The sequence below is a fragment of the Crocodylus siamensis genome, chromosome 4, assembly GCF_052110815.1.
Source record: "Crocodylus siamensis isolate JL-2025a chromosome 4, ASM5211081v1, whole genome shotgun sequence".
NCBI classification, from domain to species: Eukaryota; Metazoa; Chordata; order Crocodylia; family Crocodylidae; genus Crocodylus; species Crocodylus siamensis.
The window spans coordinates 88,075,737-88,103,500 of NC_143398.1; the positions used below are offsets into that span (position 1 = coordinate 88,075,737).

Here is a 27,764-nt window from a genome sequence, read left to right on the forward strand (position 1 = left end):
AACTCAATCGCCTTCGTTTCACTTGTACTGCTCATATAACCCTCATTAAAATGGCTAAGACATTCAAATGGATTTTAATACACAGAGCCCCTTTTTCTGTTTACAAAAACAAATTCTGCTTGGATTTAGAAAAATTCATACCTTAGGTTTAAACATTAAAAGATGATTCAGCCTCTGGGTTGTGATGGAAACAATTATGTTGTTTGCTAGTCTTGTAGCATGTCTGACCAGAAAAGTTTAGCTATTAGTATTGCTGCTTTCTTATCAATTGGCAAACTTTTTAAGCAGGATGCTTATCAGATTTCAAATGGACACTTCTGGCACCAGCTTCCATACAAAACCTGTTTCACATGAGCCCTCACAAGAGTTCTGCTCTGCAGTGTTGGCAGGAATTAATCACTCATTTGAATGTTTGAGGAAGTTAGTGAAAACGCCATCACATAAAAGCCAGAAATTTATTTGGAACAAATACTGACACATGCATATTTTTCTCTGGCAAGCCAGCCAGCTGAAACTTGGATCCCTTCCATTCCTTCCTAAGTGCTTACACCTTTTGAACACTTGTAGGTACTTACCCATTTTCTAGAGGTATTTGGCAAAACTATGAATGTTTAGTTATTTCAGTCTTCCCTCATAAATCAATCCCTTCACGCTCCTAATCATTTGTTATTCTCAAGGTCCCCTCCAGTGTTGGATTTCTCTTCGCTGTATATTGTATAAAGCAGAAGTTGAATAATGTGGGAATCAGACTCTGTAGCTCTCACGAAGATGAAGACTTGCAAATAAGACAGCTGCAGCAAACAGCTACAGGGAGCCACCAGGTGCTTCGAGTGATTGCTGTGAATTGTCTTTCAAAGGGCACTGCTTCACCAATTAGTTGTGGGACTGTTGATGAGTTCCAGCTGAGTAGAAAAGTAAGACCCTTTGAAGTAAAAAGCTGAAGCAAACACATGCATAACTCATCCTTTATTTTGCAACCTGCTTCTTTGGCAGAAGATTGCCTATCATCCAGATATGAATGATCCAGGTTGGACTACACCATAAAATACAGCATAAGCTAGGGGCCATTGATTAAAAAGGGGATTACCCATTTCACATTGCTTGCAGTGGGATGTGGTCCAAGATGGTCCCATATGTTCTTAAGGCCAGTGTGGTAGCTCAGGTTCTGGCTCTGATGACCAATGCTGCTTCACTTCACCACTTGTAACTTTTCTTAAGTTACCTCCATGTGTTACCTTGGTTATATGGAAACAAAGGCCCCTTTCCTGAGCCCCTGACTCCCTCCAAACTTGGTACAAGCACCTCCTCTGGGCTCTTTAAAAAAATGTTTGGACGCTTCTCTTGCTGGGATCCTTTGACCCTAGCTGACTTCCTGCCCCTGGGGCAGGGGGCTGGATTCAATGATCTTCCAAGGTCCCTTCCAGCCCTAATGTGTATGAAATCACTTTCCCTTTACAAAACGAAGTCATTGTGAAATAAAACCAAATGCCCACAATACTTCAGAAGCATACTCCTTCCTCAGGGTACTCTTAAACCTCAAAGCCTAAACAAGTTCAAATTACCTGAGACCAAAGTTTAGATGTGAGAAGCAGACTCAATGGTTGCAATGATCAACCTTTAACCTATGCATCATGATGCGCTAAAATCTGATGCCTGTCTTAAACTCGATGCTTAGTAGCCACGTTGCCAGCAATCTCTGCCAAGAATAAAGCAATTATATTTACTCTTCACCCAGAAACGCCAATCCCTTCTCATGGTTTTCATTATCTTATTAGGTCAGATATATATGTTATTAAAAATTTGCATGGGATTAGAACTCTACTCTCTGGAACAAAATATAGAGAGCCATTGTACTTCCCCACTCCCTTTTCTACCTCAGTTACAATTGCCCACTTGGCATGATCATACCAAGAAACTTTCTACCACTCAAGCTTGTGGAGGTATTTTTAGCTGAAAATAACACACATACCTGTGGCAGGTGAGGCAAGACGCACGTAAGAATGTGGGTGGGGGAAGACCTTTGGTTTTCTAATTTTAGGATTACGATAGTTCATCATTCCAGCCAAGGGGAAGGGCTAATTGCCCCTCTCTCTTCAAAAACACTGGGTACTTTTTTACTAGGAGTGGTTTCTCCTTTGGAATGTGAAGCTTCCTTCTCTCTTCTTGCAGTTCTTTCTGAAACTTACATGGAGCAGATTTTAAATCCCTCAGAGTTCAAATATGACAATTCTCCCTTTGCTATGGACAGGAATGTGATGAACTGAAAAGTCCAACCCCTATCAGAAGAAAGAACCTATTTCATCCCCATCTTCTCCAAGCTACATTTAAAGTCTCATCCAAAAGAAGCCCCAGATCTCCTTCAGTATGATAATACCCCTTAATGCTGTGCTACACTACCATTACACACTGATTCAGGCAAAAAGTTTAACATCAAGTCAGATCACCACCACTCCCAACTATAACAGGGTACTGACCAACAGGCATAACTCTACTCAGCTTGTAAATCTTGATGAGATCACATCCCAAGATGAACCCCACACTGTTTCATTTTTTTGTGAAACATGTTAGCATAGCAATTGTCAGCCAATAAGATGCCCCTTACTCCTCCAAGTATCATCTTCCAGCATAGATACCAGGTTTTTCTACTGTTTTATTTTCACTTAATCCCATTATAATTTATGCTTATCACTGGTGTTTGCTTCTTCTACTCAAAGCAGGAACATCATTTGTTAGTAGTGTAGGACTGAATTGCTCACTATGCTCAGTTTATGCTTGTGGCAAGCTGTTAGGGAGCCACTAAAGGAAGGGGACAGTGTGGATGTTAAGGATGGTGTTCACAACTGGAGGGGCAGAATGGATGCAGGGTCATACAGCTTCCATCTACAAGCACTACCCCTTTTCTGCCCCACCTCTTTACACCCATCTGGAATCTCCAGTTGGGAAGAACTGCTTTAAGTGGCTGAAAACAGGTGGCTCTAGTACAAATGGTAATCACACATCCTATGAGATTACAATGCTACCTTATGTCTTGGAAAAACCTTTTGTTGTACTATAAATAGCCACAGGATGCAGGTGTTCCCATAAACTTCTTTCACTGCTGTCAATACTTGAATAGACATATCTTACATATATCTTCCCTAACAAGTCCAACACTTTGCACATGTTGTGTCCCGGATTTAAAAACATGGTTCTAACATGTGCTTTGGTGTTTTTCATATATACCCCATCTATAAAGTGAGGCTTAGTTACTGTGAGTCTAACTGTATTGGTCTCAGGGAAAAATAAGCAGTTTAAAGATTCAAAAAGGCAAAAAAAGTTTCTCTCAGTAGTGACAGCACATCTGAGAGCTTGGAGACCTGGGTTCAAGTGCTGTGCCAGACTGCCTGTGACTTTGGCAAGTCACACCCATCATAAATATTATGATTACTGTAGCAGTTCAGTGTCCATCTAATATTAGTATCCATCTAACATACTCAAAATGAGTAAAATCTTAAGAGCACCTGGAGGTCTCTAAGAAAAAATATAAACCTCTTTCCAGTTGCATAAACCTCCTTTCTACTGCAGCATTTCTCAAGATCTGAAACTTATACTAGCCTCAAAGACAATAACATTTCTGTGGGGAAGAGAGAATCTGGTAGACCAGAGCCAGTTGAAACTGCTTAGAGGTCTAGTTTCAACAAGTGGTGGAGGATACTAGTTAGCAGGCAAATTGTTGCGGAGACAGTCAAAGATTAGTGATAAGTAGTATGGAAGAGAGCAGGCACCTTATATTACAGACAGAAATGCCATCTAGTTATGGATACTGGATCTGGTTTAAAAAAAAAAAAAGAACGTAAGTGTTTCCTGTATTAGAAAATGCAGTTTTACTCCAAACACTTTATGGAATAATGTGTCAACTGATAAAATATTCAACAAGTTAAAAAATTCTGATAATATATAAAACAATTAAAAAGTCACTGTATTATGCTTTGACATTATTGGAAAACATTTTGCTGGCCCTGGCTCAGAAAGCATCTAGAAATTTCATTCCCTAGAAAAATGTTATTTTTATTCCAGTTTGCAATTACTGTTTTTTGAAAGTCAGAATTTCCTATAAAACTGAAGCTCCAAGGGTCTTACCATTTTTAATTACACAGGTTTATTATTTAATTGCTCACAGAAGTAGCACCCCCAACTTCTTAAGAGAGTTAGTGACTACAGTTGTTATTTGCTCATATTAGTACAAATCTGGTCTGTTCTTCCACTTTCAGAGAAATTCTCCTGTACTCCCTTAAGTTTAATACTAAAATTAAGAGGAAAAATAGCATCAGAGGGCCTTTTACAGCTACTTCAGGACACAGGCCATTGCTACTTAATTATGTAAACTGTGCCCCCTTGTGTTGGCTTTCAGATATTACTATACAAAGGAGAAAGGTTTATGACGACTTAAAATAAAGCTTGAGTTGACAACATAGGATCTGTGGAGCCACTGGACTCAGTCTACAGCGCTTTGTCTGTGCCTGTGCCCATACTGGGGCTGAGCATTGAGGAACCGTGCTGGGGACCAGTCAGCTGGAATTTGCCAGGGGCTGGGAAGCTGGAATCTGTGTCTGCCCTCCTGCCACTTCTCCCCACCTTTCTTCCCCCTCCCCAAGTCTGTGTTATTATGTACAGCTTCCAACCAAAGTGGAGCTGTTTTAGGGCTGGACAGGCGAATGATGGCAGCAATAAAGAAGCATCTTCCAGCTTCCCAGCCCCAGCACAGCTCCTTTGTGGCTGGAAGCTGTGGTTACACTGCAGCTGGAGAACGGGGGGTTGGGAGCAGTGCACTAGGGTGCCTAAAACATCACAGCCACAGAAGGCACTGTGATGGCTCAAATTAAATATGTACATGTATAGGTGCACTGTAGGAAATTTGACATAAAAGGAAGGAAACTTTATAGAACAGATGGCTTCGGAAGCTAGCAGAAGTAGCAAAGCAAGATAACAAAACAAACCCAGAGAATTTATTTTTTTTATACAACCAAAATGTATTTGCAATTTTTCCCTCGAGCAAGAACCTTTCCGTCAAGGTCAGCATCCTCTATCGCAATGCCTTATCCATGCCTAGGAGACTAAGGGGTCTTCCCCCTCATTGTTTCTATAAAAAGTTCTGAGAGAAGAGGTGCTCCCAAGTATCTGGATGGTGAGTGACAAGAGGCTTTCCCCACCTTGCTAGTCTTTTCTTACAGGCCTGTATTTCTTATTCAACCCTATGTAAAGAGACAGCTATTTCCAGAACCATACGGACAGCTCAGCTGCAGAAATAGACAGGGAATCAACATCACCAAAATGTTTACACTTTGAAGAGAAGCTGATTCCAGAGTACTACCAAGATATAGGTTCAGCCTGCAACTGATGAAAGTGCTGGTGAAGTAAGTGATACAGATGTCTTTCCAGATGAACTACCAGTCAAAGATGGGCAATTCCAGAGCTTTTTAGTTTGCTAGGGATACAGGTTACTACACCGACTTCCCACAACCCAGGCAGCCTCAGAGAAGGTGGTAAAAAACAGTTAAGTGTCCAGCTAATGCAATTTCCTTTTCTTCTTTTTCCCACCAGCCACTTTGTTCCTGACCCCAGTGGCTTCCTCTGTGTCGTCGTTGTCATTGACCTCATCTCGGGATCGTTTCTTTTTCTCTCCTTGCTCCCTCAGTTCCTGCACAAAAACCAAGGAAAAGCAGCTGCTAAGAACAATTCTTATTCAGAGAGAAAGAAATCAGAGCACTGGAGACTGGTAGGGAATAAAAATGACATGTACCATACGAGCAAATCTCTGGGCTTCAGCCACACGTTCTGTCAGCATCATGACCTCCTCCTCTTGCGTGGGGAATGCTGGCAGCTTCTTGCCAATCAGGTGCTCAATGCGCTGGAACAGCTCAACATCATACCTGGAAAAATGAAAGCCAAACCAGATCAGTCTTCCTGAAAATGCTTTGGTTCTTTCCTTCTCCAAAACTATGAGAACCCCTAGCACACCATACCAAACTCCACTTCTCTTCAGTGTGGGAAGAGCACTTGATATTCAGGTAGGATGGAGATAGGTGTGGCCTGCTCTGGAATACAATGGAAAAAGGAGACAGGCACAGGTTACTTACTGTGTGACGAAGGTGATGGATTTGCCAGATCGCCCAGCTCGAGCTGTCCTCCCCACACGGTGAATGTAATCCTGAGAACAAATATCTCAGTCAGCAATAAGATGTGTTCTGACAATTACAGGATAGAAAACAGTCTCTGGAAGTGCAGCCCATATCATCATCTCTCTGGGACATTAAAGAAACCATAAATAATGGGACAAATATGGCCAGCATATATATACGCCTCATGGAGAAATGTAAGTAGTGGCCCTACAAACTGAGAGGATACTGGCTGATGGAAGGAATCTTTGGCTTTAACCTCTCTATGGGTGCGTCCATGGTGCCCTTTTGGAAGTACTAAAGCACAGTGAAGTAACTGCCCGTACTGCACTGCGAGCATAGTGCACTGTTAGTTTTTGCTGCTACTTTGCCATAGCAGCATGCTAAAGTGGAGGAGCATGCCCTTACAGTGAAGTAGCTGCCGGTCACATATAGACTACATTGCTATAGCAACATGCTGCAGTGACATAGCATGTTGCTATGGCGACAGGGTGATGTGCAGGCATGCCTTGAGTGGTGACATTATGGCAAGAACAGTCCCTCTTTGTATTCCTTCCTGACAGTCAAAAAAAATCAACTCATGATAAAATAAGGTTAAGTTATAAAGTAGGCTAGGCAGAATTCAATTTTTATTGGTAAATGTCTATAAATGCTGATTTCACCTTGTGCTCACAGACCAATAAATCAAAAAAAAAATCCATCTTTAATAATCGGAAAGAGAGGGGAAGAACAGAAGGGAGTCGTAGACCAGAACAGAGAGGGCCATCTCCTTAAAGAGGAAAATGGCCTAATGACTCAATTAAATTAGCTGCCTGTTCATAGGTATGGGGAATGAGGCTGGAGGGTGAAAAGAGACTACAAGCCTCTACCCAAAGCCAGAGGAGGGGGAGAAGAGTATTCAAGCCCTGGAGGAAGGTGTAGGAAGCAGAAGTGAGGAGTTCCTGATGCCCGAACGGAACATCTCAGCTGCAGAAAACCAGGGAGAGACTGTAAGAAGTGGTGAAGCAGGCGACTGGTGAGACTGGTACATGGATAGAAAGACTCTGACTAGAAAGAATAAAAGTTTTGGTGTTTTCTTGGCCTGTTCATTGTTTTTTTTATTCGCTATCCTGGGGCAAAAATCTATATATTTTTAATTTAATTTTTAAAATTGATAAAAAATAAAAACAAATGCTTAAAAATAACATCAATATTATCTGTCAAAAGTATTAAAAAATAAAAATAGAATTCTGCCGAGCCTAGTTATAAGATACCTGAATGCAGTTATGGGGATAGTGGAATAGTATAAGGGAACTGCAAGTTTTTTTAAAATTGTTCATTATCAAGAAGAACATGTGAGAACATACTGTGGGGAACAGCATCTAACTAGAAGGGCGAGCTCTAGGGCAAAGAGGATGAACTGGTTCAGTAGCTTTTATATATATATATACTGGATGCTTGTTGGTTACATAGTGCAAGATCATTTCCAGCTGCTAAGGCAGCTTAAATTTACTGACAACTTTCCCATGCAATTCTGGTAGTGCAGTAAGCTCTGATGAGAGGCAGAACTAGGTAACTGCAGTGCAGCACCTTATGAGTGTGGTTATGCTACAGCCTGTATAGGAGATAACCCATACAGCTGCTCAAAATAGCTCTGCACGCACTTTTATTGAACTGGAAGTAGGACAACCATCTTAATGCAGCATTGCTGCTACACTAATTAACTCTTCATTTTAGTATAAATCCGTAAGCAGTGCAATTCTTTGAGCAGAATCTAAGGCAACTATGCCGCTTTTGGTTTGGGAGAATCTACATGGAGATGTACAGTGGGTCAGCATGATGTTTCTTGCTGCTATGAGAACATTTGGGAGGGGAGGATAGAGTGGGGGGTTAAAGTACAACTGGTCTATGACATATGGGATGCATCTACGTGTGCATTAATGTGCCTTTTCTAATGTGCATGAAATGGAGTACCTCCAATGTGAGGTACTAAATTAAAGTGCATTAGGCTGTACTATGCACAATAGTGCATTTGTATGCTTTTTTAGTGACGCTTAATGCATAGTATACTGTTTTACTGCGCATTAATTTAATGTCATGGTTTTTTACATGATGCTGTATGGCACAGTAAAATAGCCCAAGGCAAATTAAAGCACACACGTAGATGTGCCCACTCAATTGCAAAATACTTAACAAGATGCTGTTACAATGTGGTTCACAGTCATAGGATTGTAGGAAAGGAAGCCTGGAAGGGACCTCATAAAGTCATCTAGTCTAGTCCCCTACTTCCCGACTAAACCATCCCAGCCAAGTGTTTGTCCAACAAATTTGAAAATTTCTAAGCATGGAGAACCACAACTTGTTTAGGTAGCCTGTTCCAATGCCTGAGGAGCCTCAGTTGGAAAGTTCCTCCTAATTTCCAACCTGGATATCCCCTGCTGCAGCTTGAGGCCATTGCTCCTAGTCCCATCCCCTGTGGCCACAGAGAAAAGGATAATCTCCATCCTCTCTATAATTACCCTTCAGGTATTTGAAAACTATTAGTAAATCCCACCCTCCATGTCTCTGTTCTCCAGACTAAAGGTCTTTTCTGCCGAGTCCACATTCTGAAGGTCTAGTAAAAAACTTAAGACTAGATGGGGGAGCAGATCTATTCTCCCAATTTACTTTTGGTCTTTTTCATAGCATGAGGACAGTTTTAGAAAAAGAACTGTGCTCTATTTGTTTGCAATGTGATTACTACACAAAGAACATGACGGGAAAGAATGTGGAATATTGTTTACAGAATACTAGGTCCTGAACTTTGTGCTAGCTTTAAACAGGACATTACAATACAGAAATAATTTTCAACAATTTATCTTCAATAGTCAGTTTCTTTCTTGCTGATAAAATACTCTTTTTTTTAAAATTTGGGAGATGCAGTGAGGCTTTCTGAGACTAATTTTTGGAAGTAATTACATTAAAATTCCAAAGCTGATATTCTTTTAACCCGATTCAAAATGACACTTGAATCGGTCTCCTTTGTTTTGCTTCCACATAGATGTAATTAACATTAAAAAAAAAAAAAAAGACGACAGAGAACAGAATTCCTGCTTATTAGACACTTCCTCTCCAGTTCAGACCAACATCCCCAAGCCCCCCCACAAAGGAAAAGATCAAGTAAAATGGTCAGAAAGGAAGCAGTACAGCTTGAAATCAGGACAAGTATGAACTAGAGCTCAAGTCACCAAAATAGGAAAAGGAAGAAAAGGAGAATTTTTTTTCCCCCATTCTTTGTAGTAAACTCCAAGGCTGCATCTTATGACTCTCTTCACAGGATTCTCACCTTTGAGTGAGTGGGAATGTCAAAGTTTATCACCACGTCCACATGTGGGATATCCAAACCTCTGCTTGCAACATCTGTAGCTAGCAGAATGGAACGTGTCTTTGCCTTGAATTTGTTCAGGGACCCTAGTCGTTTATTCTGGAGGAGCAGAAAAATGATGATTAAAGCAAATAAACCAATCCCGGAATGAACAAACAAAAGAGAGCGAGCCTGACAGTGTCCTGCTGTTGTTACATACTGGTAATTTCCCATCCTTCTATACACAGTACGAGTTACTCCAAATAAAATGTTAAATTGGAATTTAGCATCACTCTCAGTAAATAAACCTTGAAGAGCCAATCCTGCACACTTTTTATGGTCCCAAAAAGAGTTGGCCATGGCATGGCATACTGCCTCTTCCTATATATCCATTCTCTAAGAGGTGATGCATACCTGACTCATTTGTCCATGGAGGGGGATGGCAGTGAACCCCAAGTTACGAAGCACGAGAGCAGTCCTCTGGGTGTTATTGCAGGTACTGCAGAATATCATAAAGGAATTTCCAGCCAGTTCATTCAGAATATAAACCAAGTAACTGTCCTGTGGAGGATCAAGAAAAGACATGACAAACACTAAAGCAGTATGGTGCTACATCAGTGGTCTCCAACCTTTTTAAGGAGATCACCTTTGCATTTAAAAGCAACCACAGATCTACAGTGTGCTGCCACCCCTCACCGAACAGGTAAGTCTGTGGGGAGGGAAGAGGTGGAGGTGGGCAGATAGAGGCAGAGGGAGAAAAAATTATTTGGGGGCACACCTCCCCAGCAGGTAAGTCCCACCTGGCTGGGGCCCCACTCAGCTTACCCCGCTCCTGCCTCTGCAGTACTGTCCCTCACCGTGGGGGCCTCAATCTAGCCCCTGCTCCTTCCTTTTCCAACAGACTGACTGGCTGGGTTGGGGCATGCACGTGGGAACTCAGTTCTCCATCCCAGCCTCGGATTGACTCCAAGAGGCTCCAAGATCTACTGCAAGAGGCTCCAAAATCTACGAGTGGATCGAGATCCACTGGTTGGTGAACGCTGGCCTACATCAACTGCAGTAAGCATTCAGCCTAGCAGCATTTCCCATTAACCAGACAGCTCTGATGCTATTTTCAAACGTGTAAACTTGAAAGCAATCCTTTGATAAGAAGCCCTCGGGAGGAATGTAAAGAAGAGTAGATCATTGGCAATCCCTCCCAGTCAAGGTGATTGTCTTTCATGATAGTCTTATCTGTGGGTCTGAAGATGGCTGACCAGGCTGATCCAAGACTGACAGACTCTATTGCAGCTTGTGCACATGTTTCCATGTGAGGTGGGTGGCTCTGGGTTTTTGACTCAGTCCACAGCATGTGGTTTCTGTCGCTCCTGTTCTTCCATCTCCTATTGTCGCCATAAGATTTCAAAGTCGTGTGATCAGGCACTCAGGAGCTAGGAGCAGCGGGGAGAGGAAGGACACAGGCACGCATGTCTTACACACACGTATGCCCCCTTACCTGACCCGGAGTGGAGGCGAGAGCAGCAGAAGCAAACAGAGCAGCAGCGGGGGCAGCAGCAGCTGATCCCCCTAAGGTAAGCAGGGCAGAGGGACCGACGCAGCTGAGCCGGATCCGGAGGGGAAGCCCCCCGGATCCCTCTTAGCTGAGCCGGTTGGGAGCCGCGCTCCCGAGCCGTGCAAACAGAGCGCGCCAGCGTTTGTGCCGGCGGGGGAGCAGGAGGGGCCCAGAGGCTGACTCTTAGCATGGGCCAAAGGACCCGATCTCAGCTAGAAACTCAGTGACTCCTATGATGGTGTCGACACGGAGTGCTACGAGGGCCCCTGCCTGGGGGGCGCGGCCTTCCCGGGGCTTGTCTGAGGCCTCCACCCAGACTGACCCCACGGGGGGACTGGCGTCCCCCAACCCCCTGGCCTGCGGGAGCTGCCCAGCAAGGCCTGGGGGGGGGCAGGGACTGGAGACCCCCACACCTGTCCTGCAGGCGCCTGCCTTAGGGCCCTGGAGGAGCGGGTGAGGGAGCTCCAGGAAGAGGTAGCAGGCTGAGGGGAATCAGGGAGGCAGAGGAGGAAATCGACAGCTATTTTCTTTCCCTGCAGGTTTGTATGACCAAGAAGGATGCACCTCAAGATGAGCCCTCCACTGCTAAGTGGCAGATGGTCACCTCCCATGCCAGGGCTGCTCGAGACACGGCAGCACCAGTTCCTCCAGTCCGGCTGGAGAACAGGTACGAAGCCCTGGCAGCCCTGGAGGAGGAGGATGGAGAGGACGAAACCGGGAAGGAGGCAACACCATGCTCACCGCGTCCCGTGCAAGCTGAAGGAGGCAAGAAGGCCAGGAGGAAGAAGTGTCGCGTGATCGTCATTGGTGACTCCATCCTGAGAGGTACGGAGGGCCCCATCTGTCGCCGGGACCCCTCGGCACGCTAGGTATACTGCCTACCTGGAGCGAGGATTCAGGACGTGAAAGGGATGCTCCAGACCGTAATCCAGCCCACCGATTATTACCCCATGGTCCTAGTCCATGTGGGCACTAACGATGCGGCCAGGAGGACCCCCAATTGCCTGATGGAGGACTCCCATGCTCTGGGCTGAGTGCTGAAGGAGATGGGCGCACAGGTGGTTCTCTCTTCTATCCTGCCAGTGAGTGGACGAGGCAGACAGCATGAAACGTGCATCGTGGAGACCAACTGGCGGCTACAGGAATGGTGCTTAGAGGTGGGCTTTGGCTTCCTCAGCCACGACCGGCACATCACGACGAGAGACATGCTGGGATGGAATGGGCTCCACCCTTCCCCTAAAGGTAAGCATATTTTCTTCTAGGTTGGCAGACTTCCTCCGGCAGGCTTTAAACTAGGCTCGTCGGGGGAAGGGGAAGATGAGGGCGGAGAAAACAGACTGCCAGACCAAACAGCACCCACAACTACAGCTCAGCCCAGACCAACAAGCAAAGCGAACAAACAGGTGAGAGAGGGGCCAGGGTAACGCTGGGACTAGGGGGTCAGTACACACACCCACAGGAGGCCTCAAATGCCTCCACACAAACACTCGTAGCATGGGCAACAAGCAGGAGGAACTCACCCTCCTGCTGGCTGACACCAGCCCGGACATAGTGGGGATTATGGAAACGTGGTGGGATGAAACACATGACTGGGCGGTGAATGTCAAGGGCTATAGGCTGTACAGGAGGGACAGGATAGGAAAGAGAGGTGGGGGCGTGGCGCTCTATATTAAGGAGGAATACACGTCCTCATTAATTAGCAAGGAGTCGGGAGGGGCACTCTGAAGTGCTTTGGGTTAGAGTACAAGGCAGTCGAGGGGAAAGGGACTTAACGGTGGGAGTCTACTACAGACCTCCCAACCAGGGAGAAGAGCTCGACCAGGAATTTTTGGGTCAGCTCACAGAGGTAGCGAAGGCTAAGGATGTGGTAGTCATGGGGGACCTGAACTTCCCAGACATCTACTGGGAAGAACAGTCAGCCAGGTCTGAATGCTCACTTAGGTTCTTGGCCAGAGTGCAGGACCTCCATCTAACCCAGGAGGTGCACAGCCCCACCAGGGGAGACGCCTTGTTGGACCTAGTGCTGGCCACTGGGTGATGACCTGGTGAGGGGGCTGCGGGTGCTCGACCACCTGGGCGACAGCGATCATCGCCTGCTGGAATTCACCATCCAGCGCAAGGTGGCAAAGGCATGCAGTAAGGCAGCGGCCCTAGATTTTAGGAGGGCAGACTTCAATGAGCTAAAGAGGATAGTTGGAGAAGTGCTGAAGTCCCAGAGGGGAGGGGAGCCAGGTGTCCAAGGAGAGTGGTCGCTCCTTAAGGAGACAATCCTCCAAGCCCAAAGGAAGGTAATCCCGATGAGGATCAAAGGAGCAAGAGAGCACACAAGCCTCCGTGGCTCACCAAAAGCATCTGGGAATGTCTCCTTGCTAAAAAGGAGGCTTACACCCAATGGAAAGAAGGGGTCATCACCAGGGAGGACTATTCTGTAGTTGCTCAGGGATGTAGGGGGGTAGTTAGGAAGGCCAAGGCAGAGATGGAACTGGGACTAGCTTCCCAGATTAAGGACAAGAAGTCCTTTTTTAAATACGTAGGGGGTAAAAAGAAAGTCCCGGGTAATGTGGGGCCCTTGCAGGATGCATTGGGAAACTTGGTCGTCACACCAGATGGCAAAGCTAACACGTTTAACGATTTCTTTGCCTCCGTCTTCCTAAGTAGGGACCAGAACAGCCACCTCCCTGCTGGTCCCCCATCAGGCCCCGGGGGAGGCACACCTGGGCCACAGGTTAGCGAGGATTTAGTTAGGGAGCTTCTGGAGGGGTTGGACGTATTCAAGTTAGCCGGCCCGGACGATCTCCACCCTAGAGTTCTAAAGGAACTGGCCCAGGTCATTGCAAGTCCCCTGGCACAACTTTACGAGCACCTGAGGTGCTCTGGTGAGGTACCGGAGGACTGGAAGAGGGCCAACGTGGTCCCCATCTTCAAAAAAGGGAGGAAGGAGGACCCAGGAAACTATAGGCCGGTTAGTCTTACCTCAATCCTAGGCAAGCTGTTCAAGAAAATTATGCTGGCACACATCCAGGAGGGGCCAGCAGGGGACTGCATGCTCAGGGGCAACCAACACGGGTTCATCAGTGGCAGGTCCTGTCAGACCAACCTGGTGGCCTTTTACGATCAGATCACCAGATCATTAGATGCAGGGGTAGCAGTGAATATAGTCTTCCTGGACTTCCGGAAGGCTTTTGACACTCTCTCTCACCCCATTCTCGTTAAGAAGCTGGGGGGCTGTGGTGTAGACACCCACACAGTCAAATGGGTCGCCAACTGGCTGGAGGGGTGCACCCAGAGGTTGGTAGTGGATGGGTCCTTCTCAACCTGGAAGGACTTGGTCAGTGGGGTCCCCCAGGGCTTGGTCCTCGGGCCCGCACTGTTCAACATCTTCATCAGTGATTTGGATGAGGGGGTAAAAAGCACCCTGTTCAAATTTGCTGATGACACTAAGATGTGGGGGGATGTGGGCACACTGGAAGGATGCAACAAGCTACAATCAGACCTAGACAGGTTACAAGCGTGGGTGGACAAGAACAGGATGGGTTTCAACACAGACAAGTGCAAGGTGATGCACCTCGGGAGGAACAACTGGCACCATACCTACAGGTTAGGGAACTCCCCTCTTGTCAGCACGGAGGCAGAAAAGGATCTGGGGGTCATCACTGACTCCAAGATGAACACGGGCCGGCAGTGTGGGGAGGCAGTTAGGATGGCCAACCGCACCTTGTCACGCATCCACAGATGCATCTCGAGCAGGTCCAAAGAGGTGATCCTTCCCATCTATGTGGCACTGGTCAGGCTGCAGCTGGAGTATTGCATCCAGTTCTGGGCGCCACACTTCAAGAGAGATGTCGACAGCATGGAGAGGGTCCAAAGGAGGGCCACTCGTATGATAGGGGACAACAGGGCAGGCCCTATGAGGAGAGGCTACAGGACCTGAACCTGTTCAGCCTCCAAAAGAGAAGGCTGAGGGGGGATCTTGTGGCCTGTTATAAACTAGTCAGGGGGGGATCAGCAGACACTGGGGGAGTCACTGTTTCCCCGAGCACCGCCAGGAGTGACCAGGAATAACGGTCACAAGCTGGCAAAGGGTAGGTTTAGGTTAGATATCAGGAGGCGCTACTTCACAGTCAGGGCGGCTAGGGTCTGGAACCAGCTTCCAGGAGAAATGGTGCAGGCTCCTACCCTGGGGGTGTTTAAGAGGAGGTTAGATGCTCATCTTGCTGAGGTCATTTGACCCCAGTATTCTTTCTTGCCATGACAGGGGGTCGGACTAGATGATCTGCTCAGGTCCCTTCCGACCCTAGAAACTATGAAACTATGATCCTGGCAGCAGACTTTTCCTCCATTTGGGGCAGTCCTGGATAATAGTCTCCCATGAGTTGACGTTGATGTTGCATGTTTTCAAGTTGGCCTTGAGGATGTTCTTGAAGCGCTTTCTCTCCACTCCTCTTGAGCACATGCTTCGACTGAGTTGGGAGAATAGAACTTGCTGTGGGAATCTGGAGTCAGATGTCTGGATAATGTGGCTAGCTCAGTGAAGTTGATGTTGGATGATCATTGCCTCAGTGCTCATGGTGTTTGCTTGCAAGGGGATGCTAACAGTACATCTGTCCTCCCACTGGATTCCAAAGATCTTCTGCAGGTAGCATTGATAGCATTAGGGTAAGAATAGTTTGGCTTATTGGGAAGCATTGGATCTGCAGCTGAAACAAGGCTTTAACCTGTGGCTCTGAAAAGCTGCTGACCGCAAGGTAAAATGGTGTATTAAAATAAATTTGCAGATGCTTAGGCAAGTAGTTTTAACCATATAATGGGATTGTCGTGAAATGTAAGATTTTGTTTATGTCAGGTAACCATTGTCATTGTTTTAACCATTTTTCTGGAAAAAGCAGAAAGTAAGTCTGTGTGCTGTGAACCAGCTACAGTGAGGAATGAAGATACAGGGGCCCAAAAAGGGTTGGGATGGCACAACTTAGGACAGAAATATAGATTGGAATGTGGAAGATAACATGTAACCAAAGGGTGGATGGTGATTGGTAAAGAAACCTCCAAAGTCTGCCAATTGACTGAAAGGTTCGTGGCCTTAAACACGCGCTCATAGCAAAAAGGCATGTAAATGAATGGAATATATAGGCAAGTCCATGCTAATGAAACAAGCAGCAAACAGAGGTGGAGCTTGAGATGGGAGAAGAAATGGGTGGAACACAGGAGGGGCGAGGGTAGCGTGAATGTTAATGAGTATAAACCAAAGTGTATAAATATGGGAAAAAATATTATTCACTGCTGCTCCCCGTATTCTGGCAGTGAGGGAGCTTGCCCAAAGCTGTTTCCTTTCTGCATAAAGCTGTTGTGAGCAACGTGACCTGGTGTTTGCTCTCTGTTCTGCTCTGGCTAATGAGCAACAGGATCCGTGGGCAATTGGACCGTTGCCTTCCTAGTTGTTAGGCCGCATAGAGTTGGGGTCTAACAGATGGTACTTTTCTAGTGGTGTGAGATGTCTCAGCTCTGTACAGTAAAGTGGAGATCATGAATGCTTGACAAACCACATGCTTGGTTTTGGATCTGGTGTTGCAATCTTGAAACACCTATTTCCTCAGGTGTCCGAAGGCTACACTTGCACATTTGAGGTGATGTTGGGTTTCTTCGCTGATGTCAGCCTTCTGCAACAGCTGGCTTGAAAGCAATCCTTTGATAAGAAGCCCTCAGAGGAGGGATGTGAACGAGGGCAGATATTACCATCTACTCATTAGTGAGGTGGGAATAGTTAGGTTCCAGGCCTTTCCCACAGAGATTCAATTTTTGTAAATGAAAGCAGAGAAATGTGTTATGCCCCATCATCAGCATTTCACTGTGGGCAGCTGCTCACTGAACACTTCCCAGAGGTGAAGCTGTAGAGGACTCTGAGCAAGCATGAGGACTTTCCAGTATTTAAGAAGAGAAAATGCTACTTGAGTATGCCTTGTATTACTGCCTGTGAGCCTCACCTAATCCCCACTGAAATTAATGGAAGGGCTTCTATCAGTTTCACTGGGGACTACATCAGACCCAAACTCTAGCTAGGAGCAGAACCTTATACAACACTCTATAGTGTGTACAGGGTGGGGGGGGTTGATCAAGATGGAGAAAAAAATATTTAAGGGTACACCTCCCCAGCAGGTAAGTCCCACCAGGCTGAGGCCCCACTCAACTTACCCCTGCCTCAATCTAGCGCCCACCCATACCCCTTCCCTCCCCCATGGACTGATCTGATGGGCTGGGGTGCAAATGGGCACTCAGCCTGCCCATCCCAGCCTCGGATCGACCCCAAGAGGGTCCGAGATCCACTGGCCAGTGACCACTGTGCTACATGAAAACAAACTTGAACCATATGTTAAAAAAAGTTGTTGGGGGAAAAAAGAGAACTAAGAAGGAGGATGAAAAAAGAAGCAGGGACAAAGACAGCAGGGAGGCTTTACCTTGAACTTGGAGGGGATGAAAATGTAATACTGCTGCAGTTTTTCAACTGTCTGATACTTGGAGGAAACAGCACATTTTACAGGGTTCTTCAGAGCAGCACGCTGGAGTTTTTGCACCTAAGTGAACAAGATCAAATTATTAGCAGCCTGACATCGAACCCACAGTAACAATACTCCTAAGATACATCTATACCATCCTGACTTCTTTTATCAAGGAGTCTGTGACATTCCTTTGCCTTGGAAAAATCTGAGTCAACGTACACTACTGTGCTCACCTTCTTGGTCATGGTGGCAGAAAAAAGAAATGTTTTCCTGTCTCGAGGAATCACTTTCAGGATCTTATCCACCTGTAAAGGAAAATGAAAGCTGTTAAGCTCTGAAGAAGTCAAGACCAGCATTTCAACAAACAAAATGCTTCCGACAGAGCACACAATTATAAGGGCACATCCTAACAGGTCTGATTCTAGAAGTAGTGGCAACCATAAGAAACCCTTTCCTCCTTTTCCAAAAGAGAATGAATATTAAGGGTGTAAACACTTGACAAAAGCTTGGAGTCCTTCCAAAGGACAACAACTGGTATGCTGTAATTGTTGTGTGAAAGAGATGAGAACGATTCGCATGCAGTAAGCCACTGGTTCCTAACCTTTTTAATACTGCAGGCCAGCAAACATATTTCATGGACATTAGGGCTCGATGGGACCTTGAAAGATCAAGTCCAGCCCCCCGTCCAAGGGGCAGGAAGTCAGCTGGGGTCATAGGATCCCAGCAAGATAAGCATCCAAATTTCTCCTGAAGGTGTTCAATGTAGGTGCTTGAACCACCTCTGATGGGAGGCAATTCCAGACCTTGGGGGCTCAGACAGTAAAGAAATTCTTCCTTACATCCAGCATGAAATGGTCTTGCAGTAGTTTATGACCGTTCGACCTAGTCACCCCTTGGGGCGCTCTGGTGAACAAACATTCCCCCAGATACTGGTGGTCACCCTGATAAACTTATAGATGGCCATCAGATCACCCTTGTGCCTGTGCTTTTCCAGGCTAAAGAGCCCCATGGCTCTCAGCCTGTCGCTGTAAGGTCTGTTTTCCTGACCTCCGATCATGCACGTGGCTCTTCTCTGGATTCTCTCAAGCTTCTCCACATCCTTTTTGAATTGTGGGGCTCAAAACTAGACACAGTACTCCAGCTGCAGCCTCATCAAAGCCAAGTACAAAGGGAGAATGACGTCCTGGGATTTGCTTGAGAAGCATCTATGGATGCAAGCCAGCGTTTTGGTTGCTTTACTAGCTGCAGCATCGCACTGCAGGCTCATGTTCATCTTGCGGTCAATGATGCCCACCAAGTCTCTTTCTTCCGTAGTGCTAGCTAGCATAGCACTGCCAAACCTATAAGGATGCTGCAGGCTTTTCTTCCCAAGGTGGAGAACCTTGCATTTTTCGGTGTTAAACATCATAAGGTCCTCATCCACCCACTTGCTGAGCCTGTCCAGGTCAGCCTGGATCACCCACCTGTCTTCAGGTGTGGATGCTTTGCCCCAAAGTTTGGTGTCATCGGTGAACTTGGCTAGTCTGCTTCCGACTTCAACGTCCACATCATTAATGAAGATGTTGAACAATATGGGTCCAAGGACAGAGCCTTGAGGGACCCCACTGGTCACAGGGCACCATCACGATTGATTTCCATCAACCACCACCCTCTGGGTCTGACCATGGAGCCAATTTCCCAGCCAGCAGATCATGGTGGACCCAAGGCCACAATTGGCCAGTTTTGCCAAGAGGTGATCATGGGATACCAGATCAAAGGCTTTTTTAAAGTCAAGATATATGACATCAATCTCTTCTCCCTTGTCCAAGTGATAGGTCACCTGGTCCTAAAAGGAAATGCAGGTAGGTCTTGCTTGACCAATCTCAACAAACCCGTGGTGGCTATCCCTCAGGATGTTGGTGTCGGCCAATCCATTAAGGATGGCGTCTTTTAATAAACTTTTCAACAGTCTGAACACAGAGAACTGAACCGTTTGCTCTGAGTGCTCCTGTAACCCCAGAACCACTTAGCTTATACTTGGCCAGTCATGTGCAAGCCTCATTTCAAGGCCTCTTCAAGGCAGAGCAATCAAAACCAGGAGAGAATCAACTGTTTGCCTTCCCAGAGGGCCTAGGCATCTTGTGCATGGACCAGGACCCACTGTGCTAGGCACTGTACATAGGAACACAATATAACCAGACAGTCCCTGCCCCAAACAGCTTGCACTACAAGACAGGAGACAGCAGTAGATACAGACGGCCAGTACAGGGAAACTGGCCATTACGAACCTGCTCTTGTTGAAGTCAGGGGCAAACTGTCTTCCTAGCCAAAACGGCCTACATCCTTAGTCTCTGAGTCCTGAACCCAGCATCTTGTTTGACCCTGCCTGATCTTTTGACTCACTAATTCTACTTAAATTGAAATTTTATTTAACTTAAAAATTAAATTTAAATATTTAAATTTAAATATGTATGTGGGGTGGGAGGTTGCAAGGATTGGATTGGGTTGGGGCACCACAGCCGCAGACACTGGGGGCCCCTGCAGGGGAGTGGGCTCCACTGCCTTCCCTAGGAGCAAGCAGCAGAGCCACCACCCCACCCTCTGCACTGGGAATTTCTATGCCCACACCACTCTGCTCTGTCACAGGTGGGGCTGGGGGATTCTGCCTGACTCGGCACAGGCCCCAGTACCTGCTGCATGGGCAGTGCCTCAATGGGCGCGGTCATGGTGGTGGGAGCTGGCGCCAGCTGCCTCCCTTACAGGGCTGCCTCGCCATCCAGCTTTACCCTCCCATGTAACTCCGGGTGGCCCCAGGAGACAGCCCTTCATGGCCCAGTAAGTGGTTTACTGGTCTGTTACTGCTCTTAAACCATTTACTTTAACCCTCTTCATCCAGGATTAAAATGCTGGTTTGCTGCATTTGAATTGTTCTCAGGTCCTTCACACACGATTAGTACCAGCTGCTGCCCTTTTGAAATGCTCCCCTTTTGAAAGGGTTCCTGTGAGGAGATTGGGGGGAGGGAAACGGGACATGGACAGTACAGACCTTGGAAAACAAAAGATACGGAAGTGTATAGCAGTGGTTTTCAACCTATTTAAAGGGTCCTAGAAAGCTGACTATGATCAATCAAAAGTATGTGAGTACCCACAATTCAAAGGGGTGTGCATCTCCATTTGAAATTTCCAAAGGAAATGAAAAAAGCTAGCAATACAACAGTATTTCCTTTTAGATAAAACCACAAGATGACAAACACTTATGGAAGAACTCAACATATTGAGTTTAACAAAGACTAGATCATTTCCGAGTCTTTTAATTCATGCCATGGAATTTAATTAAAAAAATAATTCTATCTGGAGAATTTGGTCTGAATATTCAAAGTTGCATATTCTGTGCTTAATTCTCATATAGTTTAATTAAACTACAGCAAGGATCTAATTTTCCTACTGAGTCCTAATGTCAGAACTCCTCCATGTGATGCTCTTGGTTTTATTAATCAGACACTTTTGAAAGGGCAATAGGTGGATAACTCACCTCTGTCTCAAAATCCATGTTGAGGATTCGGTCAGCTTCATCCATAACCAGGTATTTGAGAGCTCGCAAGTTAAAGCCCTTTGTGTTTTCCAGGTGGTCAATCAGACGGCCTGGTGTTGCTATGATGACATGAGAGAAATGTAAAAGGAGGCAGAGCATGGGAAAGCTTTCCCTGAATGCAACTAATAACAATTAAGAATTCTGTTTGCTTCTTTTGCCCAAGATGGTAGAACCCGACACAGGAGTAGGGAGCTGTAGTGGGAACTGAAGGTGTCTCATGAGAAACTAAAGTAGGGAACACCTGCAACTGAAGAGCTCCCCAAGTCCACAATTTTCCTAGAAGAGCAGTAACAGACCAGGCTTTATAAGTGGACAAAACAGGCTAGGCTGGACTTATTCTGAGAGGAGCAAAACAATGGTATTTGAATTCCCAGTAGTCCCCAGAGTAACTTAAACGAACAATTTGGAACAAGACTGTAGTATTTGGGTCAGCAATTCCAAAGGGTGTGCCATAGCAAAGTAGTGCCACTTTTGTAGCACACAAGTGTGTCATGAAAAATGAGAATTTATTGGTAAGAGATCTGGCCCATGGGGCTCCCCACACATCCAGAGATGTGGTTGTGGTGGAGCAGTGGTAATTCACACTGGCAGTACTACCCCACTGACAATTTCCAAACACTGTGTGGCAGAATCAGGTCCACAGACTGGATCTGTCTCACAGACTGACTTGGCACTGCTCATTTGGCCCATGGGACCAAAGGTTAGGCACCACTGCAACATAAGATTGCAATCTTTGTTTTTTCCTCAAACCTATAGGAATTTATGACCACCAATATTCCATGTCGTTGAATGGATTCTCCTCATTACTCTACAGAGGTTAATTTCTTACCGATTACAACATGTGGCTTCTTGGCTAATGCCAGAGACTGAGACATCATGTCAATTCCACCCACGATAACAGCTGCAAGTCCAAAAGAACAGAATGAGTTTCTCTTAAACAAAACCAATGCAAGCCAACATTATAGTCAGCAACGTACCTTTTTGCTCACATCTAGTGCACATTCCTCCCCCAAGGAAGTAAAGGCCACTTATTTCAATGTTTGTCTGTTGTTTTTAACCTTATTTCAAACAAACAAACCAACAAACAAACAAGTCTATGAATGCCAAGAGTCTGCAAAGACAGACAGACATAATCTTGATGGATGTGAATTATCCTATTTAATTTAGCGATAGAGGCCAAGTCAAATAGACTGCTGACAACCAGGGATCTGGGTTTCTATTTGCCATGGAAAAACACAACTTTCTCCTTTAAAGGAGAAAAATCCATGAAATTGAGGGTTTCCCCTTGCAGGCTAGCAGAGTTCTAGCCTCCAAGAAATTCTTGGGGCTGGGAGGGGGGGGGGGGGGGATCAGGAGCAGGGGGCACCATGTGCACATTTACGTGCACATGGCAAGCCAGACAGTATGGTATACACAGAGCAGCTCTCTCCAGGTAAGTCTACAGGGGTAAAGGCAAGGCATAGGTAATATGTGCTTCGGGGGGGGGGGGGGGGGGAGCACAGGCAGCCCCTGCCCGCCCAGCAGCAGGCATAACTCTGCACTGCCACCCTCTCACCTTGGTGGCCACGGTGGCAGCATTCCCTCCCTCCTACACCAGACCCCACCTGCTGGATCTTAGAGAGAGCTCCTCCCAGAGCTGGCCATGCCTGGCTACAACCCCACGCTCCACTGTGGGAGCAGAAATCTTGGGCGGCATGTGCCACCCCCTCCCCCCCACTTGCCTGTGCTTGCCCCACCTGCCAGACGCAAGGCCTGTACCCCCACCTTGCACCCCCAAACGTCACCTGTTCCTACATCCCCCTTGCCCACCCCATTCTTCATATACTGCAGGGGCTGGGAGCAGGGAAGGGCACTGGCAAAGCAGGGCTGTTCAGTACCACAAAGCTGTGGGGTGGGGAGGGGGAAAAAGACCATGTCAGCTGACCCACATCCTGGTGAGGGAAGGTGACAGGGGAAGCTCTGATTCTCTCTGACCCTCCCCCCCACCAAAATAAGTATTTAGAATTTATTATAATGATTAAGGCACGGGTAGACTTCCAAACCGCTTTAGAGTTGTAAATATCTCAATAAAACATTGTGTTCAACTGACACACACATACACAGAGTGTTTCATTTAAAAAAAAAAAAAAAAAAAAAAAAAAAATCACAGAAAATGTGGATTTCCGGTTTTTGTACCAGAGAGCTTGGGATCTTTTCTTTTTTAAATTCAGAGAATTTGGGATTTTTAAAACAGAGAAAAGTTATCACAGGTATCCTGGTTAACATAGATTATGAGCGATTTTGCCCATTCCCCTCCTGGGAAGTGGCTACTACTTGAATGTGCCCATCAGAGAAGCTACAGATTGCTTTACGCTCTTTTCTGTAATGAACAACATGGTACTACTGTCACTGGTACCCCCACTCCCCAATGCTCTGTTCTCCAGCCCCAATTCTCTCCTCTTGATCTCCAGCAGCACACCCTTCCTTCATCTCCCCTCATTCCACATCCATATTCTTCACTCATCTGCTTTATAACTTAACACCACTGACTTTTAACGCTAGCCCCTCCAACTTTCCAAACATTCCAATTCTGTAGAACCATAAAGCCCATTACAAGGGCCACTCACCACTCTGGACACCAATGGAAGATCCCAAAGCTTCAAACTGCTCTGAAATTTGGAAAGCCAGCTCCCGGGTTGGTGTAAGGACAAGAGCAAAGAATCGCTGGGGTGTTTCCAATAGTGCCTGAAGGATGGGCAAAGCAAAAGCTCCTGTTTTCCCAGAGCCTGTTTCTGCCAGTCCGATGATATCACGACCTATGAACAGTGAGATGAAGGGATCAGCCGGCTGCTGGATCCAGAAACGGGCTCCCATGCAGCATCAGGTTGAGGCACATGAGGAAAACCTCTCAAAGAAAGACTTGAGAGTTCTGTATGAGGAGGCCCCACAGAAGAGTGGAAAAATTAGATTCACAGTGAGGGGTGTGAGGAACAGACCACCAGAGGGACGTCTCTGCAGAATTTGAATGAAGCGATTTCAATTGTACCTGATTTCTAACTTGACCCCTGGGTTCCTTCTACTCTCTTGTTGGGGCCCAGGTAAAATTTTACAGCAGGGATATCAAACATATGGCCCATGCAGTGGCATGATCCTGCCATTGCAGCTGGTCTGGTGCTTCGGCTGGACTCTGCACTGTAGCTGCTGCTTGTGGTACAGGGGGTTGGTTCAGGATGCAAGCAATGCCCGCATCACAACAACATGCACTCTGGTTCCAAGGCTAGTTTGGACCCGGGTTGCAGGGCTGTCCAGCCAGGCACTTCTTGCAACAGGTGCCCCATACTGGCCCCCTGCAAGTCATGGACAGTGCCCATGGCACCAGGTCCAACCTGTCCACCACATGCTAGGTCCACTGCAGGGTTTGTGCTGGACCCAGTGCCATGGGGCTGCCTATGGCACTGGGGTACTGGCACAGGATGCAAGTTGCTTGTGGTGCCCTGCTGGATAGTCTGGAGTGCTGACTCTGGCACACCGACAACCTGCGGCCTAATCTTGACTAGCCCTAGAGCTGACGCTTGTGGCAGCAAGTTTGCACCATTTACAGCACAAGCCCCAAAGTGAGGCTAGCGCAAGCCGCTCGAGATGCAGGATACCAACACAGGGATCATGCAGGCAGCACAGCATCCCACCAGACCAGCCCTCCCCACTGGAATTCATGTGGCCAGATCTGACCTACAGACCAGCCCAGAGAACCTCATCCAGCCTGCAGGGCCAGGTGAGTTTGACCCCTGTGCCTTCACTAGCTATTTTAGCAAGGGCAAACTCATCTGGCCCGAGGGCACAGAGCTAGCTTGCAGGCTGGATCACAATGCAGCGTGCACACTGGCCTGGCATGGGGCAGGCATTACAGGGCATGCTGTGCATGGAGCCACTTTGTAGCACATACTATACATCATGCTTGATGCTGGCCTGGGGCACACACTACATGTAGCACCTGTGCCAGACCGGCCCCATGGGCTGAATCCAGTGTGTGGGGCCAGCCAAGGGGTCCAAGCCAGACTGACCCCAGACCTAGTGTGCAAGGCTGGTTCAGCACAGATGTGACATACAGCAGCACATGGCCCAGATGGACACTCCATGCAGCATGCGCCAGCTCCAGCCCTGCATGGCACTGATTTCAGGGGAGGGTGCACTGCATGTATGCCTAGGCTGACCCAGCCCCTATGCACTAGATCTGATACACACGGCTAGTCTGAGGCCAACCAGGACTTGCCCCAGTGTTGTGTGCAAGGCCAGTCCGATGCAGGTGTGCTTCTGGGACATAACTACTGCTGCTGGCTAGGCCAGCCCACAGGTCTGTTGCCCAGGGGCAGCAGGCAGATGCTGGAAGGGATAGTGAAGGGGTTGGGCCAGGGCTTTCCCCACAGCTTCTCTTCCCTGGCAGCCTCCAACACTGAGGGCAGGAAGCCCAGGCTGCCAGGCTCAGGGGCTGCACGTGCCACAGGCAGCACAGGAGGCTGTTGTCCCCCTTCCCCGATGGGCTTGAAGCCCGTGACCGTTAACCTCCGGTCTGGGGGCCCCACGCTCACCTTGCAGCGCTACCGGAACGGCCTCGATCTGGATCTTGGTCGGAGTCTTCCAGCCCAGCTGGTCGCAGGCTTCACACAGCACGTCCGTGACCCCCTGCGTACCAAGCGGGACACGCGTCAGCGACCACCCGCGACCGCCCGGCTCGGCTCCCACGCGGGTGGAAGCCGCTGCGAGCAGACGCAGGGGGGGGGGGGATAGAGTACGGGAACTCGCGCCTCTTACCAGCTCCTTAAAGCTTCGCGTCTCCGACGCCACCTCCACAGACCCATGCTCCTCGTCCGCCGCCATGTTGAGCTTCACCTTTGACCCCGGCCCGGTAGTCTCCTGTCCCTCCCCGGCACCCGTCCTGGCAGCTTCTAAAGAGCGGGGGCTTATGGCCCTTGTAGTTTCGGCGCCCTCCAGGAGGCCTCCAGCCAATCAGACTGCGCGAGAGGAGAAGCCACGTGGAGGGTGGCAAGCTGCTCCGGGGGGAGGGGGGCGGAGCTCTGGCTATTGGGTGCTGGCACGGGCGCTAAGCCGTTTCAACCGGTTTGGGGGAGTGCACGTGACGCGGGGAGCAGCGGGTGAGCGGGCCTCGTTGGACTCAGTCTTTCAGGGTCCAAGTTACATAGGAGGGGTAGTGTGAGGTATAGGTTACATTACAAGATGGAAACTTGACATGACTTATGCTAACTTCCATATATAGGCCTAAAACAGTACTCACACAATATGAAAGCAGTAAAAATCAATACAAACGTAATATTTGTCACTTATAAAACAGTGGGTATCTATATCAAAATAGGCGGACACTTATTTGCAAAGAAGGGAGAGAAAAATAAAACTTACTACCAAAAATAAAATGTTAAAGCTTATCCTACATCTTAGCTGACTTATCTATAGGGGATAGAGAGGGAAAGAAAAAGTGAGAAATGGTTGGGGATGGGGAGGGAATGCATTTTAAAAGAAAAATAAAGAAAAACTTGGGATTTTGCTACATGCTGAGTTTTGGTCCCCTACACCTCAAAAAAGGATATAAAAGAACTAGAGAAAATCCACAAGAATGATTAGTAGTGTGGGGGGGCTTCCATATGAGGAGGGACTAAAGAAGCTAGGCCTATTCTGTTTAAAACAATGATGCTTGAGGGGGATGTGATACGGGTTTACAAAATACTAAATGTTGAAGGGAAAGTAGATAGGGATTTGTTATTTACTATCCTTGCAATACAAGAACTAGAGGTTACATAATGAAACTACCAGGTAATAAATTTAAAGGCTCGCAAGGGAGGTGGTGCTCTCCCCTACCCTGGGGATCTTCAAGAGAAAGTTACACATCTGGAAGGGGGTTGGACTTGACGATCTATTGAGGTCCCTTCCAACCCTAACGTCTATGAATTTATGAATCTATGAAAAAATAAGTTGCTTTTTTTGAACACAGGGTGCGATTAATGCAAAGCAGTAAACTCCAGAGCAGTTTGAGCTGGAGTAAACTACTCCCGGGCGCAGCTCCTGCATGTGTGCCTGAGACAGCAGTGATTTGAGTCAGGGAGGAGCTGTTTATGCTAGAGTCTCTCAGCTTTGGGCTCTGGGTGGTGGCAGTGGAGGAGTTGGCTGGGGTACAAGTGTGCTGCAAGTGTGGAGCCATGTGGGTAGGCCACAGGCAGGAGTCTAGCTCCTGGCTGACTTGGGTGACCGGGCACAATTTACACCCACGGTCAGCGTCTATTTGTGTGTTTAACTGCAGTAAATTACCTCAGTGTAAGGTAGTACTGCAGTGTAAATTAGTTTACTGTGGCCTAATACCATCACGTGTAGACAGTGGGCCCATCTATGTGTTTATTAATATGTTGTAATTACAGTGCATTAAGTTAGTACCTGTAATAATAGGTACTAAATGCTACTGTGCAGTAGCTCCAACATGCTTTTTGGTGGTGCTAATGGTTATTACCAATGGTTTTGGTTAAGCTCCTTTTCTGACAGTATGGGAAGTTTAAGTTGGATATTAGGAAGAATTTTCTCACTAGGAGGGTAGTAAAGCACTAGAACAGGTTACCCAGAGTGGTGCTGGATGCTCCATCCTTGTGGGGTTTCAAAACCTGGCTAGACAGATCTTTGGCTATGATGACTTGAC

General features: G+C 47.0%; 1 protein-coding gene across 1 annotated transcript; it reads right to left on the reverse strand.

Annotated features, from left to right (window-relative positions):
• Window positions 1-3,464: 3,464 nt before the first annotated feature.
• DDX47 (DEAD-box helicase 47) lies at window positions 3,465-26,021 on the reverse strand. The gene is made up of 12 exons (XM_090042763.1): window positions 25,880-26,021; window positions 25,657-25,750; window positions 23,698-23,886; window positions 21,921-21,992; window positions 21,032-21,150; window positions 17,754-17,825; window positions 17,479-17,595; window positions 9,892-10,038; window positions 9,460-9,597; window positions 6,117-6,187; window positions 5,780-5,909; window positions 3,465-5,677 (listed from the first exon to the last, which is right to left on the reverse strand). Exons 1-12 carry the CDS (start codon window positions 25,943-25,945, stop codon window positions 5,546-5,548), a joined length of 1,347 nt encoding a protein of 448 aa, XP_089898889.1. The 5' UTR covers window positions 25,946-26,021; the 3' UTR covers window positions 3,465-5,545.
• Between the last annotated feature and the right edge of the window lie 1,743 nt (window positions 26,022-27,764).